The sequence below is a fragment of the Rhagoletis zephyria genome, unplaced genomic scaffold, assembly GCF_001687245.7.
Source record: "Rhagoletis zephyria isolate East Lansing unplaced genomic scaffold, Rhagoletis_zephyria_1.1 Rzeph_scaffold_00159, whole genome shotgun sequence".
Taxonomy (NCBI): domain Eukaryota; kingdom Metazoa; phylum Arthropoda; class Insecta; order Diptera; family Tephritidae; genus Rhagoletis; species Rhagoletis zephyria.
In genome coordinates, this window is record NW_016157243.1 from 1 (window position 1) to 14,426 (window position 14,426).

General features: G+C 35.0%; 1 protein-coding gene across 1 annotated transcript; it reads right to left on the bottom strand.

Moving 5' to 3' along the window:
• Nucleotides 1-631: 631 nt before the first annotated feature.
• On the bottom strand, nucleotides 632-4,116 carry LOC108354711 (uncharacterized). The gene is made up of 4 exons (XM_017605891.1): nucleotides 4,013-4,116; nucleotides 3,751-3,938; nucleotides 890-1,138; nucleotides 632-759 (listed from the first exon to the last, which is right to left on the bottom strand). Exons 1-4 carry the CDS (start codon nucleotides 4,099-4,101, stop codon nucleotides 632-634), a joined length of 654 nt encoding a protein of 217 aa, XP_017461380.1. The 5' UTR covers nucleotides 4,102-4,116.
• Nucleotides 4,117-14,426: the final 10,310 nt, after the last annotated feature.

The window sequence follows — 14,426 nt, forward strand, 5'->3', positions numbered from 1 at the left end:
TAATATGTAATTTAATGTTTTATTATTTAACACTTCTATTTTATTATTTAATTAAATATTTTAGGTTAACTTAGAACTACTAGATGTGACTTGATAATTTAGTGCCCCTACTGATTTTTTAAACACATGCACATAAGTATATATTTACATGTATGTATATTAGGGTGAGTCAAATTGTTCGGGTGAGAAAAAATGCGAAATGCGTATAGCAAAATCGAAATCTTCGCTAAATCCTAACAAAATTACCCAAAGAAACTAGGGGTCGAAAATTAAAACTTAGCCCGCGCCGAGAGGCATGAAGATTTCAGTTTTCAGGTATTTTAAAACCACTGCATAGATTTTTATGTATCTCTTCGGGAGATAGGTTTTTATTTTAGACCCATAGTTTCTTTGGGTAATATTCTTAGAATGTAGCGAAGATTTCGATTTTGCTATACGCATTTCGCATTTTTCTCACCCACTTTCTTGCGGAAGTTTTCTTAGAATTCCTCGTAGATTTTTATTTTTTGCTATACGCCTTTTGACAAAAAAAAATTACCCACCCTAATCTATAGGTATACCTACATACATATAACAACTTGCTACATAATGCGAGTATCAGTATCTTTCATAATTTATTTTTCCATTCCAATTAAATGAGTGACAGTTTTTCGACACGCGCCAACAATGGCGAATCGCAATGGTATTCCANCTGGAAACAAATGGAAAAGGCTGTGGTCGGTGGTCCTTTGGCAATGCACTCCATAGCGACAACGGTACCTGTTGCAACGAAAATGAAATTCTCGTAAAATTTTATAAAATTAAAATTAAAAAGAAACTTTAAATAATTGAGTAACTTAAGTTTTGCTTTTTGTAAATTTCTTGCATATTGAATTCCTTCATTTCTCACCAACTTCGTATTTCTTCGGTACATCACTTTGAAATGCAATTTTCTCCGGGCAAATCAAACTTCTCGGAAACACCAACGGAAATAGCATGCGCTGATGGAATTGTGTGATTTTCTCAAAGTCACCATAAACCATTACGAAATTGATCGGCTTGGGAAATTTTAAAAATTCGAAGGCTCCATAAAGATTATCATTTATGTAAATTTCGAAGCATTTTTGCAGAACAGCAATACGAAATGTGAATGTTTGACCTAAAGAAGTACACAAAAGTTAGGAAAAAATTTAAATTGTAGCTCATAAAACCGCAAGCAGATTTAGCTATTTAGAAACTAAAGTCATAAAACGTGAGTTATTTATTAACGTCATAGATACTTGTGTGCAATATCCAGTTAATAGGTTCGGCCACCACACGAAAATGGTTTGCGACTGTATTGTTTCAATATTACAAATATGTAGATACGTACGTATACAAATAAGTATGTATGCATATTCTTAATTACAATCAGTTTAAATTTTGTTACTAAAAATTTGTCAATCGAGGTTAGCACGAGCGGACAATTTCATAATCACGACTCATCCATAGTGTTGGTTAAAAGTATTAAACTACATATACAAAATAACATACATATATACAATATATGAGGGCCTGACTTGGAATGACTTGGGCCCTGAGTATATTTGATTAGATGCAGTAAAGACATTGCCTTCCAATACGACGAACGCCAGGCCGCCCACATTATTACCCAGCAAACATTGGTTAGTTATCAGTTAGGGGATAATTAGAGAGCACGCGCTATTTATACTGTAATATTCAACCTTAAGGAACGATTTGAATTGAATTCGAATGTACCTACACAATTGCCTAAAACCATCTCGACTCGAGCGCGACATGTGACAGTCAAAGCTTCGCTACCGTAAGAAACTCTCTTTGCTGGGTAGTAACTTAGTGAAAATTGAAACAGCCTCGAGTGTTTGAGAACAGGGCGGCATTCGGGTACTATAATATCTATATTTTCTCTGACACTCTTCTTGTTTTCTTCTTGATGGGCACTGCACCACCTAGCCGTTGTTTTTTTCAGTGCCCACTGACACCAAGTGGAAATGACAAGTGAAGGCAAGTAGTTCTTCCGCAAAATATTTTCGAATAATCCAAGGACCCATGCTTCTGCGCCATACATCAGCACGGGCATTATGAGTGACTGAAAATAACCTATATAATTTTTGTATGGCGAGGGAGGACTTTACTTCTGAATTGCCTACTCGGTACTAAGTAGCACTTGTTGGCTAGAGTGATTCTCCGTTTGATTTCAAGGCTGGCATTATTATTGGTGTTAATGCTGTTTCCTAAAACCTAGTTTACACGTATAAAGAACTTGAAAGCAAGTTGCAATAAACTCGCACCTTTACAACTTTAGTGTCGACTGAATATCAATTTTTCCTTTCAAGTCGTGAGGCAACTTGAAAGTCAAGTCAAACAGCTGATCACAGTTAGTCTGCTCCCATACTTCGGTATTTAGTCAAAAATAGCCAGGGAGATATAACTGAAGGTATTTTTAATATGTGTACAGGAACCAAGCGAGAATTTTAAGATGTTGTCCTGACGGCGTGCAGCCTGCGTCTTAGCTGTCAATTCAAATAAATTTTGACCAACATGTGTGTTCAACTTGTGTGTATATTTATTTTGAAAAAAATGGACTTCCGGTGAGTTTAAGCCACTTCCGGTCGAAAACGGAAGTCGGCAATACAACCAAAAGGGAGAGCATCCCCAAATTAGCAGGTCAAATTTTTTCGGTTTCCAATAAAAAACATTTCCCACCAGTTTAGAGCGGGTGGACGGGTGGACGGGTGGACGGGTGGTCTAGGACACCCTGTATATTTAGTTTTAAAGATATTAGCAACGTGCTTATGTTTTATATTACTGCATGAAGGTTTGAATTTGAACGGAATAAAAAAATTAAACAAGCTGACTGTCAACGCGCGCAAAAAATAAGAGTTGGCCATCTTTTCGTTTCACTCATCGCGAGAACGATCTACACACATACATACATATGTGGCATGCTTCGTGCAATCTGACACGCAACGCGCGAAGCAAACGTTTTAACTGGAATAGCCTTTTAGGTTAGTATCCGTTAATTTTGTTTTCCGGATATCCGATTGCGAATGTAAGATGGCGGACGAGCTTGCAAGGAGACGCACTTCCCTTCCATTTTCGCCATTTTGGTAGAGGTTGTGTGCATACCACTTGCCAGCTGCAAGCTCAGTATACAAGTATTATTCTTCTCTGAAACAGGTTCAAGATGGAAACACTTAGATACCTGTAACACGACAAAATTCATGTGGCCATAATGGGATTTGAAACATAAAGGGAGCTCCTTACGCTGAGCAGAGAAGAGTCTGCTGACAAGTAACATCACTTTTGGAGAGGCAAGCGGACAGAATAGGGTGCCTTCTAATGACTTCTGCAAGATCAGCGAAGAACAGGAGTAGTCGGAATCACTTGCGACTAGATGAGACTCATGGGTGCCGAAAACTTTGGAGACCGGAGCGATATAGTGGAAATAAAGATAAGGTCAAATTGCATCGTTATTCTACAACGAAAGTTCAGAAAATGGAAAAAACGCGTTTGTTGACACTTTTAATTCCAAATATCTCGAAAAAAATAGCCAATTGAATAACTTAATCTGTCCTGTCTGTTAATCTGCGGAAAAAATCCCACAGGAATCAGCGCTTAAAACCTCTGCCGCAACATTTTGTTGGTCAGTGTTATCAACATTGCCATGCAACTGATACGTAACTCATACGCTCCGTAGACCCTCACTTGTAGTCATATCAATATGCAGTATAAGGTATTACAAGTACTTACCTGGCACCAATGGATTTTTCGGTCCATCAGATTTCCAATTCTTCGATATCTCCTCCTGCTGCCAACCTTCGCCGGGCATAAACATGCTTCTTATTATTTGATTTTCTCTAAAATTCGCCTCAATTTTCAAGTAAACTGTTTCACTCTCATTTTGACCCCTAATATTATCGGTTAAGTTCAAGCAAATTCTAACAATAAAAACAATAGGAAAAATATATAAAAATCCACAAATAAAATATGCTCGAAAATGTGCGATATTTACTTATTCGGATTCGGTTTCACTTTGCCGCTCACTATGAGAACATGCCCGAATGGCACATCCGTCAACAATTTTCCCTTCCAAATGTTCATTTCACTTTGACTGCCACAAAAGGACTGATTCAAATCATCCAGCGACGACATTTATTTGCTGTTAACTAGTTTCGCGACTATAAATTTATGTATTTCGATACGTTGGAATTTTCGTATGGTTGGAATTTAAATATCTATTTTTATTTGCATATGCGCTACCGTACTTAGTACCGTTAAATAAGCGAAAGGACGATTATGTAAAGGAATGCGCCAAAGTCTTTAGGAATTCCAATTTGTAGCATAAATACGCGAGCAACTCGATTCAAAAAAAGGTTTTACTTTATTATTATTAAGTAACCGACCGACGACGAGTAGTAACTATTTAGTTGAGCAGCGCGATAGAGAGTGAATGCGAAAATGAAATGCTGCATGTACATAAATGCCTATAAAATTCTATAGACTCATATTCGTCCTCGTCATATTTTGTCATGTCGTCGCAACAAATTTGTATGCAATTGTATTTCGCGTAACTCCAAAAACCCTTGCCTTGCCTTGCCTTGCCTCCACTCCCAAGCACCCACATATGTGGAGGGGGGGAAGGGGGCGCATTGTCTCAATGTGTTCGGCAGTTTTTTGTTGCTTTGTTATTTATATTAAAATACAATCATTTTGCCGAAACCTCCTGCTGTTGCTGTCAGAAGGTGTACGTACCGACTCACCGCCGTCTGCTCCTACAGCCTTGCTTGCTTGTCAAAAGCGAAATGCACGTGCATTCATTAGGGTACCTCCTACTCCATACACGTTGATTTGGATGTAGAGCTTGGCTTTCTTGTTGTTGTCTTGTTTAGTTTAATTTGTTGCTACTGTTGCGCTGTATTTTTGCTGTTGCGTGTCTTTGAAAACATGAAATTGATTCCCTGTCTGAAGTTTTGCATTCTCACCTCCTTCATGGCATTCAGGGATGGATACATAGTATCATTACATATGTAGATATTAAATGTATTACATACACATGTTTGTATGTACAAACACATTTATGGAAAACTAAACTAAAAAGAATGCAAATCTTGTTTGAGACTTTTGTGTTAACCGCCACTTTACCTCCAGCCAAGTTTACCATCGTGGCATGCCACCTGGCTGCCTGAGGAGTTGTGCAACTTTCAGGGCTTTGTTTTTGAAGGTGAGGTATGTACAGTATCGGTCATATCTATAGCACGCCATTTCAAATTGATATTGTGTGCCACTTATGTTTATTTATTTATTTTTAAGAATTTTCAATTAAAATACAGTTCTTTCTCTAACAAACCCCATATAAACCCAAGTTTAACAATTTATAGAAAACTTCAAAAAAGTGCAACAAATTTTCTCCTAAGTTTCAAACTTTTTTCTCGGAAGTATTAGATTTTTTTCGAGTACACAGTTTTTTAGCCCCTGCAATTTTAGTCTGATAATGTACAAATTTCAAGTAGGTACGAAGTACCGTTAATTTTTTAGAATTTTTTTTGTCGCATTGGCTTCCATATAATGAATAAACTCAATTTATTTGTATATGGAGGAAAGCCGCAACACCTTTGGAGAAAAGAATTCTAAAAAATCAAAGGTAACTTTCAGTCACTTGAAACTTGCACATTATCAGACTAAAATTCATTGGGCTATAAAACTGTGTATTCAGAAAAATTCAAACACTTCTGAGAAAAAAGTTTGAAATTTAGGTGAAAATTTGTTGCACTTTTTTAAAGTTTTCTACAAATTGTTAAACTTGGATTTATATGGGGTTTGTTAGAGAAAAAACTTTATTTTAATTCTCAAAAATAAATATATAAACATAAGTTGCACACAATATCACTTTGAAATGGCGTGCTATAGATATGACCGATACTGTATGTACATATATACATATGTATGCAGATGTGTCTGTCTCAGCATGTGCAGTAATTTACTTGTTAGCCCATTTTTCTGCCTGTACTGAGAAAATTCACTTTTATTTCATTTCTTTTTGAGTCAAAGACTTCGTTACAGTTAACGATGCTATGCTAGTTGGGAAGTGGTACACTTTTCTATCGGAGTCCACTCAAAAAATTTCCAGTTTGAAGGGGTATGTTCTAAATTCCCAAAATGAGCGTTATTGATTTCCAATTGATGCAAATTGCAACCACAACTTTTCTATCCGCACTCACTTGTCAAGGATGTCTATGGCCAGCATAGGTCGACACAATAGACTATCGATCAAAATTCGACCTACTTCTTTCTCTTCTGTTTAGGAAGTATAATTCGCAAATCATTCCTTTTCGGAGAGGAATGGATTATTTCATGCATATACTTTGGCAGGCTGGATGATTATTATAGTTTCCTCCTCCTTGTGCAACTTAAATGGCCCTTAATCTGCACTTATAAATTGACGTCAAATAAGCCTTTTCGTGAATTTATTAGCAGTAAATATTACTTGCAAGTTATTTAATCAATGATAAAAGTATAGAAATGGAATTTGTACATTAGACCGTGCCACCTTCCAAGCAGACAAACAAAAAAAATCGCCGTACACTCCAGAGTCTAAGTAATTTTCCAAGGCAATTTGGGAAAACAATTTTTTTTTGGCCGACCATTTTTCGGTGACACCTACATTCGGCAACAACAAATTTTTGTTTTAAATTTTTCTACTGGAATAATCGAAATACTTCCTTAGCAAAAGTTTAATGATTCCTGGTGAGCTTTAATTTATGGACATTAGGGTCGTACAAGAACATCTATATATCATACTTTAAGAACCGACTATAAATGCCTAAGATATGGCGAAAAAAAAATCTAAATTGCCCTCGAATCGAAATGCTTCCTTAACAACAGTTTAATGACTTTTGGCTTCAATTGGCATTAGAGTGGTACGTTGGGGTGATAGGAACTGAATCCCTAGTACACAGAAAAATTTTTGTTTTCAAATTTGTGTGGAACGTTTTACTTTTAAAAACGTTTTTACCCAGGTTTTGTACCTACAATATTTATTTAAATTTTGAGAACGAAAATTTTCAATTCAATTTCCAAAATCCATGTTTTTGTTTTAATACGCAAATTTTAAAATCGTTTGATAATTGAATATGCTCATGTTGAAATTAAATCCTAAAATGTTTTTTCTTCATTTTGAAAATATGCGTTTTCAAATATGATTTTAAAATTAGATTTTTATTAAATCACAACAAGTCATTTGGTATATACAGTGACAAAAAAATATTGATATATACTTAAAAATAAGTTACAAAATTTAATAAATAAAATACAGATGTTTTACATATACCATATATACATACTTCCTAGCTGGGCCTGCTAATTTTATTTCACGCTGGTCAAATCCTGTAATTTAAAATAAGAAAGTTTTAAATTATTAGTTACCATTTACTCTTACCAAAGCTTTATTCGGTCAAAGAAGTCCACCGTATCATCAATGTCCCTTCTATGTAGTTATGTAGGTGGTTAGAATCGCGGTATTGTTTGTATGTATATACTTCATCGCCTTTTCCGAATATTGAAGTAACTTTTTTAGCTGAACACAATTTTTNCATGTAGTTATGTAGGTGGTTAGAATCGCGGTATTGTTTGTATGTATATACTTTATCGCCTTTTCCGAATATTGAAGTAACTTTTTTAGCTGAACACAATTTTTTCGACAAATGATGCAAACATATGAAATGTTTTTCGTTATAGCTACTAGGTAGCCTTTTAAATTATAAATAGTTTTAAATATTTTTCTTAATTGACTGAAAATAAATTAACGTTTTTATTTTAAAAGTGTCTACATAGTTTTATTTTACTTATTGAAAATTGTGTCGCACCACAACTCGTTGGGACAATATTATATAATGTTTCAGTTAAATTTTGAAAATACCGATTTTTGGCGTTTTTCTTTTCTTTAATTTCGTCTTTTCTCCTCAGTAAAAAAGTGAATATACTATAACGATAGTTTTTGTTTTGCGAATGTTTCGTTTAAAGTCGTATATACAAATACTTGGGGGATTCACAGCGGTGTCGTAAGTGCCGCATTGTTGTATGTCGTAAACTTTAACAGCTTAAATAAATTTTTAGAGTTCTTGAAACCACAACCAACTATTACTGCGAAAATGCATAATATGACTTTGATGGTAATTTGCGAACCCCTTTAGTATACTTTTTAGGCGTTTAAACTTTACGACACTTACGACACCGTTGTGAATACCCCAACTGTATTTTTTATTTTGTATGAAGCAAAATTATATTAAAAAATTGTATTGTACAATTTCCTTTAAAAACTTTCATTTTCTCTGGTAGGTAAGACCTAAAACTAGGTCAATGAACTTAGGAACAACCAAATTGCCTGCTAGAAGCAAGAACATCGCCAAAAAAAAAATATTTCTTTTTTCGAAATAGCCTTGTGATCATGCTTCGGATTCGAAGGTGTATGCGAACTTTTTTTTCTGGTACGGTCTAATGTAAATATGTATGTATGCATGTTTGTAGTTGGGCCACGCATTGCGAAAAATTGGCTTAAGTTCATTGTTCTTCAGAAAAATTTGAATGCGATTGAATGTTTTTTGTATATTTACTTGTATATATTGCATACATTTGCATAGCATTATATACTGTTACGTAATCCTTGCCCTTAGCAATACACATCTGTTATGGATTCAATTCAAAGCTTTGCAAATCATACCTACTTTTGGCATTAGCATTTCTCTTTTATTCAAGGTTATTTAATGGCAAATTTCTTTGAGGAAAAAGAGAAGTATACTTTCCTCATGGTTTAGATTGATTATTAAAAACAAGAAAGTAAGTGGCACACCAAAGATTTCGAGCACCGATAGCTTTAAGTTATCACAAAATTGTCGCTAAATGTGCCTTTTAATGCGGTAATTAAAAAAAATCAATTGCGATTCACATTAAGCATTCTTAAATTCGATTAAGCTCCTTATTTTTTTCTTTTAAAGAAATGATTGTAGTTTGTCGGCTTGCGACGAGAGCGAACATCTTCGTAGGATATCAAGGGATACCTTTGTAGCTAAGCTAGGTGATTCCGAGTCCTTTCATTGCTAAAAGTTTGCGTGTGACAGCTCCAAGCAAAACCCATTTCGGAAATGTTTCAAAGCAGCCATTAAAATGTTGTAAAGCTCCACGAATTTGCCCTACGATTCGATGCCGGAGTCTGGAGTGATTGACTTTATCCACCGAATGTCCTCTTGTACCTTTACGAAGAATTACTTCAACGCACGAGGAATGGTGTGGTCTCTTGAATTCCTCGGTGCCACTGCAGATCACCAAGCTCACCAAGATCTGCTCATGCGTGCCAAGCTTACCAGACGTTGTTCGCTGGGTGATGGGTTCATTACAAGGTGTTCCATGTCCACTTTTGTGAGAGGATTTAGCCTCTGGACTTTTTGTNCTCATGGTTTAGATTGATTATTAAAAACAAGAAAGTAAGTGGCACACCAAAGGTTTCGAGTACCGATAGCTTTAAGTTATCACAAAATTGTCGCTAAATATGCCATTTAATGTGGTAATTAAAAAAAAAATCTTCTTAATCTTTTTTCTTTTATAAAAACGATTGTAGTTTGTCGGCTTGCGACGAGAGCGAACATCTTCGTATGATATCAAGGGATACCTTTGTAGCTTAGCTAGGTGATTCCGAGTCCTTTCATTGCTACAAGCTTGCGTGTGACAGCTCCAAGCACAACCCATTTCGGAAATGTTTGAAAGCAGCCATTAAAAGGCTGTAAAGCTCCACGAATTTGCCTTACGATTCGATGCCGGAGTCTGGAGTGATTGACTTTATCCACAGAATGTCCGCTACACCTTGAATGGTGTGGTCTCTTGAATTCCTTGGTGTCACTGCAGATCACCAAGCTGATCCGCTGCTCATGCGTGCCAAGCTCACCAGACGTTGTTCGCTGGGTGATGTGTTCATTACAGGGTGTTCCATGTCCACTTTTGTGAGAGGATTTAGCCTCTGGACTTTTTGTGTCTTAGTTGAGCGCGGTTGCACCTGCTGTGTGCGTTCGTTCTGGCCTTTTTCTGCCCTAAGGAATCTCGGCGGTTCCGTATTGGTGCGGATGTTCTGGCTCATGGCGGTGTGTTTTCAGAAGCACTGAGTTAGGAGAGTTGAGAGTGAAGTTTCTGTTTTGTATTCACAATTTTTTCCGGAAGTGGTGAAAGGCACATTCAAATGAAGCTTTTAAAATTGTACAACTTAAAGCTTCCTCTACTATCACTTTTCATCGAAACTTTAGTTACAGTACGAAAAGCAGCATTTTTTTCTTTAAGCTTATTTGTACTAGATATGTGTATTTATAAAACGAAACCAAAAAGATCGGTTTAAAAACCGTGCGACTGGAAGTATATTCATATTGCTCCATTTCTGCATTAACCTCGGTATCTGTAATAGAGTCAAGTCTAGAATAAGTAAGAAAAAATTCTTAAATGAAAAAATTCTTACACAATAAACGAATGTTTTACTTAATATTTGTGAATCTACTAAAGGCTCAGATATTCCTGACTTAACTTAACTTACGTAAGAAATCGTCAGTCATTACTCAACACGCCAATTTAGCCAGTGCGAAAATTTTTTGTTTTTGTATTTACCATTTCANTGTAGCACCTGCTGTGTGCCTTCGTTCTGGCCTTTTTCTGCCCTAAGGAATCTCGGCGGTTCCGTATTGGTGCTTATGTTCTGGCTCATGGCGGTCTGTTTTCAGAAGCGCCGATTTAGGAGAGTTGAGAGTGAAGTTTCTGTTTTGTATTCACAATTTTTTTCCGGAAGTGGTGAAAGGAACATTCAAATGAAGCTTTTAAAATTGTACAACTTAAAGCTTCCTCTACTATCACTTTTCATCGAAACTTTAGTTATAGTGCGTAAAGCAGCATTTTTTTCTTTAAGCTTATTTGTACTAGATATGTGTATTTATAAAACGAAACCAAAAAGATCGGTTTAAAAACCGTGCGACTGGAAGTATATTCATATTGCTCCATTTCTGCATTAACCTCGGTATCTGTAATAGAGTCAAGTCTAGAATAAGTAAGAAAAAATTCTTAAATGAAAAAATTCTTACACAATAAACGAATGTTTTACTTAATATTTGTGAATCTACTAAAGGCTCAGATATTCCTGACTTAACTTAACTTACGTAAGAAATCGTCAGTCATTACTCAACACGCCAATTTAGCCAGTGCGAAAATTTTTTGTTTTTGTATTTACCATTTCAACTGATTGTCAATTTGCCGCCTCAAAGCCACATCGAAAAATTCCTCAACGAAAATATATTGCGTTGGCCAATATATTAGGTTACGTAACGTAAATTAAGTCTAAACTAACACCCACATTATATTTTTGTTTTATTTTCGTTCGCCATATTGGATCTGCCATTTTGAATTTTTGATAAATGACTTTAGATATGTAATCAGCGACCCAGAAAACCCCCAGATACCCAGTTTCATAGAAATCTACCGATTTTTTTTATTTTCGTCCGCCATATTGGATCCGCCATTTTGAAATTTTGATAAGTGACTTCAGATTCGTAATCAGCGACCCAAAAATCCCCTAGGTAAGAAGTGGTGTAAAGATCCATCAACGAGTATTTGTTTAAATAGTTTCGTCCAGCTAGATTTGCGATCCGAACCACTGTGCACTGTAGTAAGCAGTTCCTTTAAAATAGTGCTATTAGTTTTCGCTGAAAATGTAGTTACGTGGTTAACGCAGAAATGGGTCGTTGCAGGTTTTGCGGCGATTGAATAGACTCGATATTTTGTACTAAGCACTAACTTCAAAAATTACACATTTATCAAGGGTTACATGTCTACAGACCCTACATACATTTCACCAATCAACTCTCGATTTCCAGTGCAAAAATTTGAAGTCAACTTTCGAATGCGAAAACGGCACTTGGAAAACTTCGAAAAATTACTAACTTGGAAGACAAACTTCCATAAAAGCTGTATCGAAGGATCACTTAAACAAAATACGAGTACATAAGTGCATACATAATATGTACAACACTGTGTCCCATTTGTACATTGATATTCCTAATATATACATACATACTTACATACATGGTGTGTGATTTGACACAGCAACTAAGTACCTAATTACAAAATTTAACAATCGTGTTATTTTGACTTTAATTTCCGGTTGTCACTCAAGTTGATAAGTTTTTTTCCCCGAGTCCTACTTTCTAACATCTATATATCCGCAATTGCTCTTTCATATACACACATACAATGTACATTGTATATGAAGAGTGATTTAATACATGTATGGTAAAAAAAAGTGTAAAACTTTTAAAGCATATTTGTGTACGCATAAGTATTGCCACTATATACCAAGAATTTCAAATTAGTTATCAGCTGTAGAAAATTTTTAAATCAACATTATGCCACTCAACAATGCGGCAGAAATCTAACGTGCAATTTATTTAAACTAATGAATCGAAATTCAGTGTCAGGCAAGTAGGAAGAAAATCATGCGGAACAATAAAATACCCTCTTTGGGGAAAACCATTAGGTAGCACTCATTACATACATATGAATGTATGTATACCATTGGGTGGCCTTTCAACGTCAACATTTTTTAAAAGACACCCCTCGAAAATTAAAATATTTAAAAAAATTTAGGGGCGCTACCAGTTTTTGAAAAAAAAAAATTTTTAATAACAAAAATTCGAAAATCTGACAAATTTTACATTTATTGAAACTTATTATATAAATTGATCGCTGAGTTAAAAAATTAAATTTTTTCTTCTGGTAGCTATAATTTTTTTTATTTTAAAATTTTCGTGATATGTCGCCTACTTATATTTGTCGGTAGCACCTACAATCGCCAATAAATATTTTTTTTTTGTAATTTTTCTACTGGAATAATCGAAATACCTCCTTAGAAAAGTTTAATGATTTTGACGGGCTTTAATTTACTGACTTTGGTTTGCTATGTTACAGTGATAAGAACTGAGACCTGGTGGGAAAGCACTAGAAAGGGGTAGGTATGTACTTGAGGTCAATGGACTTTGTAAAAAAAAAAATTAGGGCTGTTCATCTAATCGCGTAAATGTCTCATAATCACGTAAACCTCGTAAACTTACTTAATTTTGTATGTCTTCTCCTCGACACAAGAACCTGGATATATCATACTTTAAGATCCTACTGTAAATTTCAAAGATATGATTTTAAAAAGGCGTCCCCTACTTTCAGCAAACAAAAAAAAAATACAATGAAAGCTTTCATAGACGGACGGTCTAATAAGCGGACATCTCCTATAAGCGGGTACATTCTTGGGAACGAACAATTTTTGGTTTTTTCCATACAAAATATTCCATAAACGGACGCGGGGTAAAAGATCTAAAATTTTCGACTTGAGGGATCAAACCTGGCTTCTTGCCATACCTACTATAGTTATATAGTAGAAACACTTTTGGTCAGTTGAACCTGTTTTTTCGTTAAAATTTAAAATTTTTTTCTAATAAAAAAATTGATTTATAGTCTATGTAAAACCAAAGGCATTGCACGTTGCTGTGAGAAACGCATGTAACCATTTCAATTTCTTCATAAGCTTAATTTTTTGAATCAAAAAATGCCACGATACAAATTTATTTTGAGGATTTATTGCCTGCAAGAGCAACGTCTTTTACCCTGCACTACTTTTTTATCGCCCTAGCCAAATGTGTCACCTTCATAACGCAATAATTGCAACTCTTTACGTTTATAAAAGTTTGACGTGTCGACACAAAAATCAAAGCTTATATGTAGATATTTATCATTCACTCAATATTTTGGACTACACAATAAACCTTTAATAATGCGAGAGCTTTGAAAACAAAATCGCCACTACTTATCAGTTATTATCTTGCTGAGATATAGAAATCAACTGCTACCGTTAGCGTTACGTGCTAAATCATATATTTATTAAGCTATAAATATGTTTAAAGCGGTACATGTCTACTAACTAAACATATACATGTGTACATACATATGTATGTATTGAATACAAACATACAGCTGCCAATACAAATGTCCATACAAAAGAGCATACTTTTTCGCTTTAACGCTCTATTATGCGATCAGTAATGATCACTATTGAGTTTGTACAAAGTTTAGAGGCTACTGTCATTATTTTATTATTCGATAAAGGCGCTGAGATTAGATATCGCTCCAAATTTTAATCGAATTTAATAAATATTCTGTTTGTCATTTTGTTTATTTAATTTTTGCTCTCAATGCATAAATAGCTCCTTTCAATTTTCAAGATATTGACTCATTAGACGATCGATAACCAAAAGCATTAAGCCTGATCGCTCAATATTACAAGAAAACCGCAACTTTTTAAACAAATTTGTATGGAGTACTATTTTCGTAAATCTCGACCTACTACTTTAAAACTAATT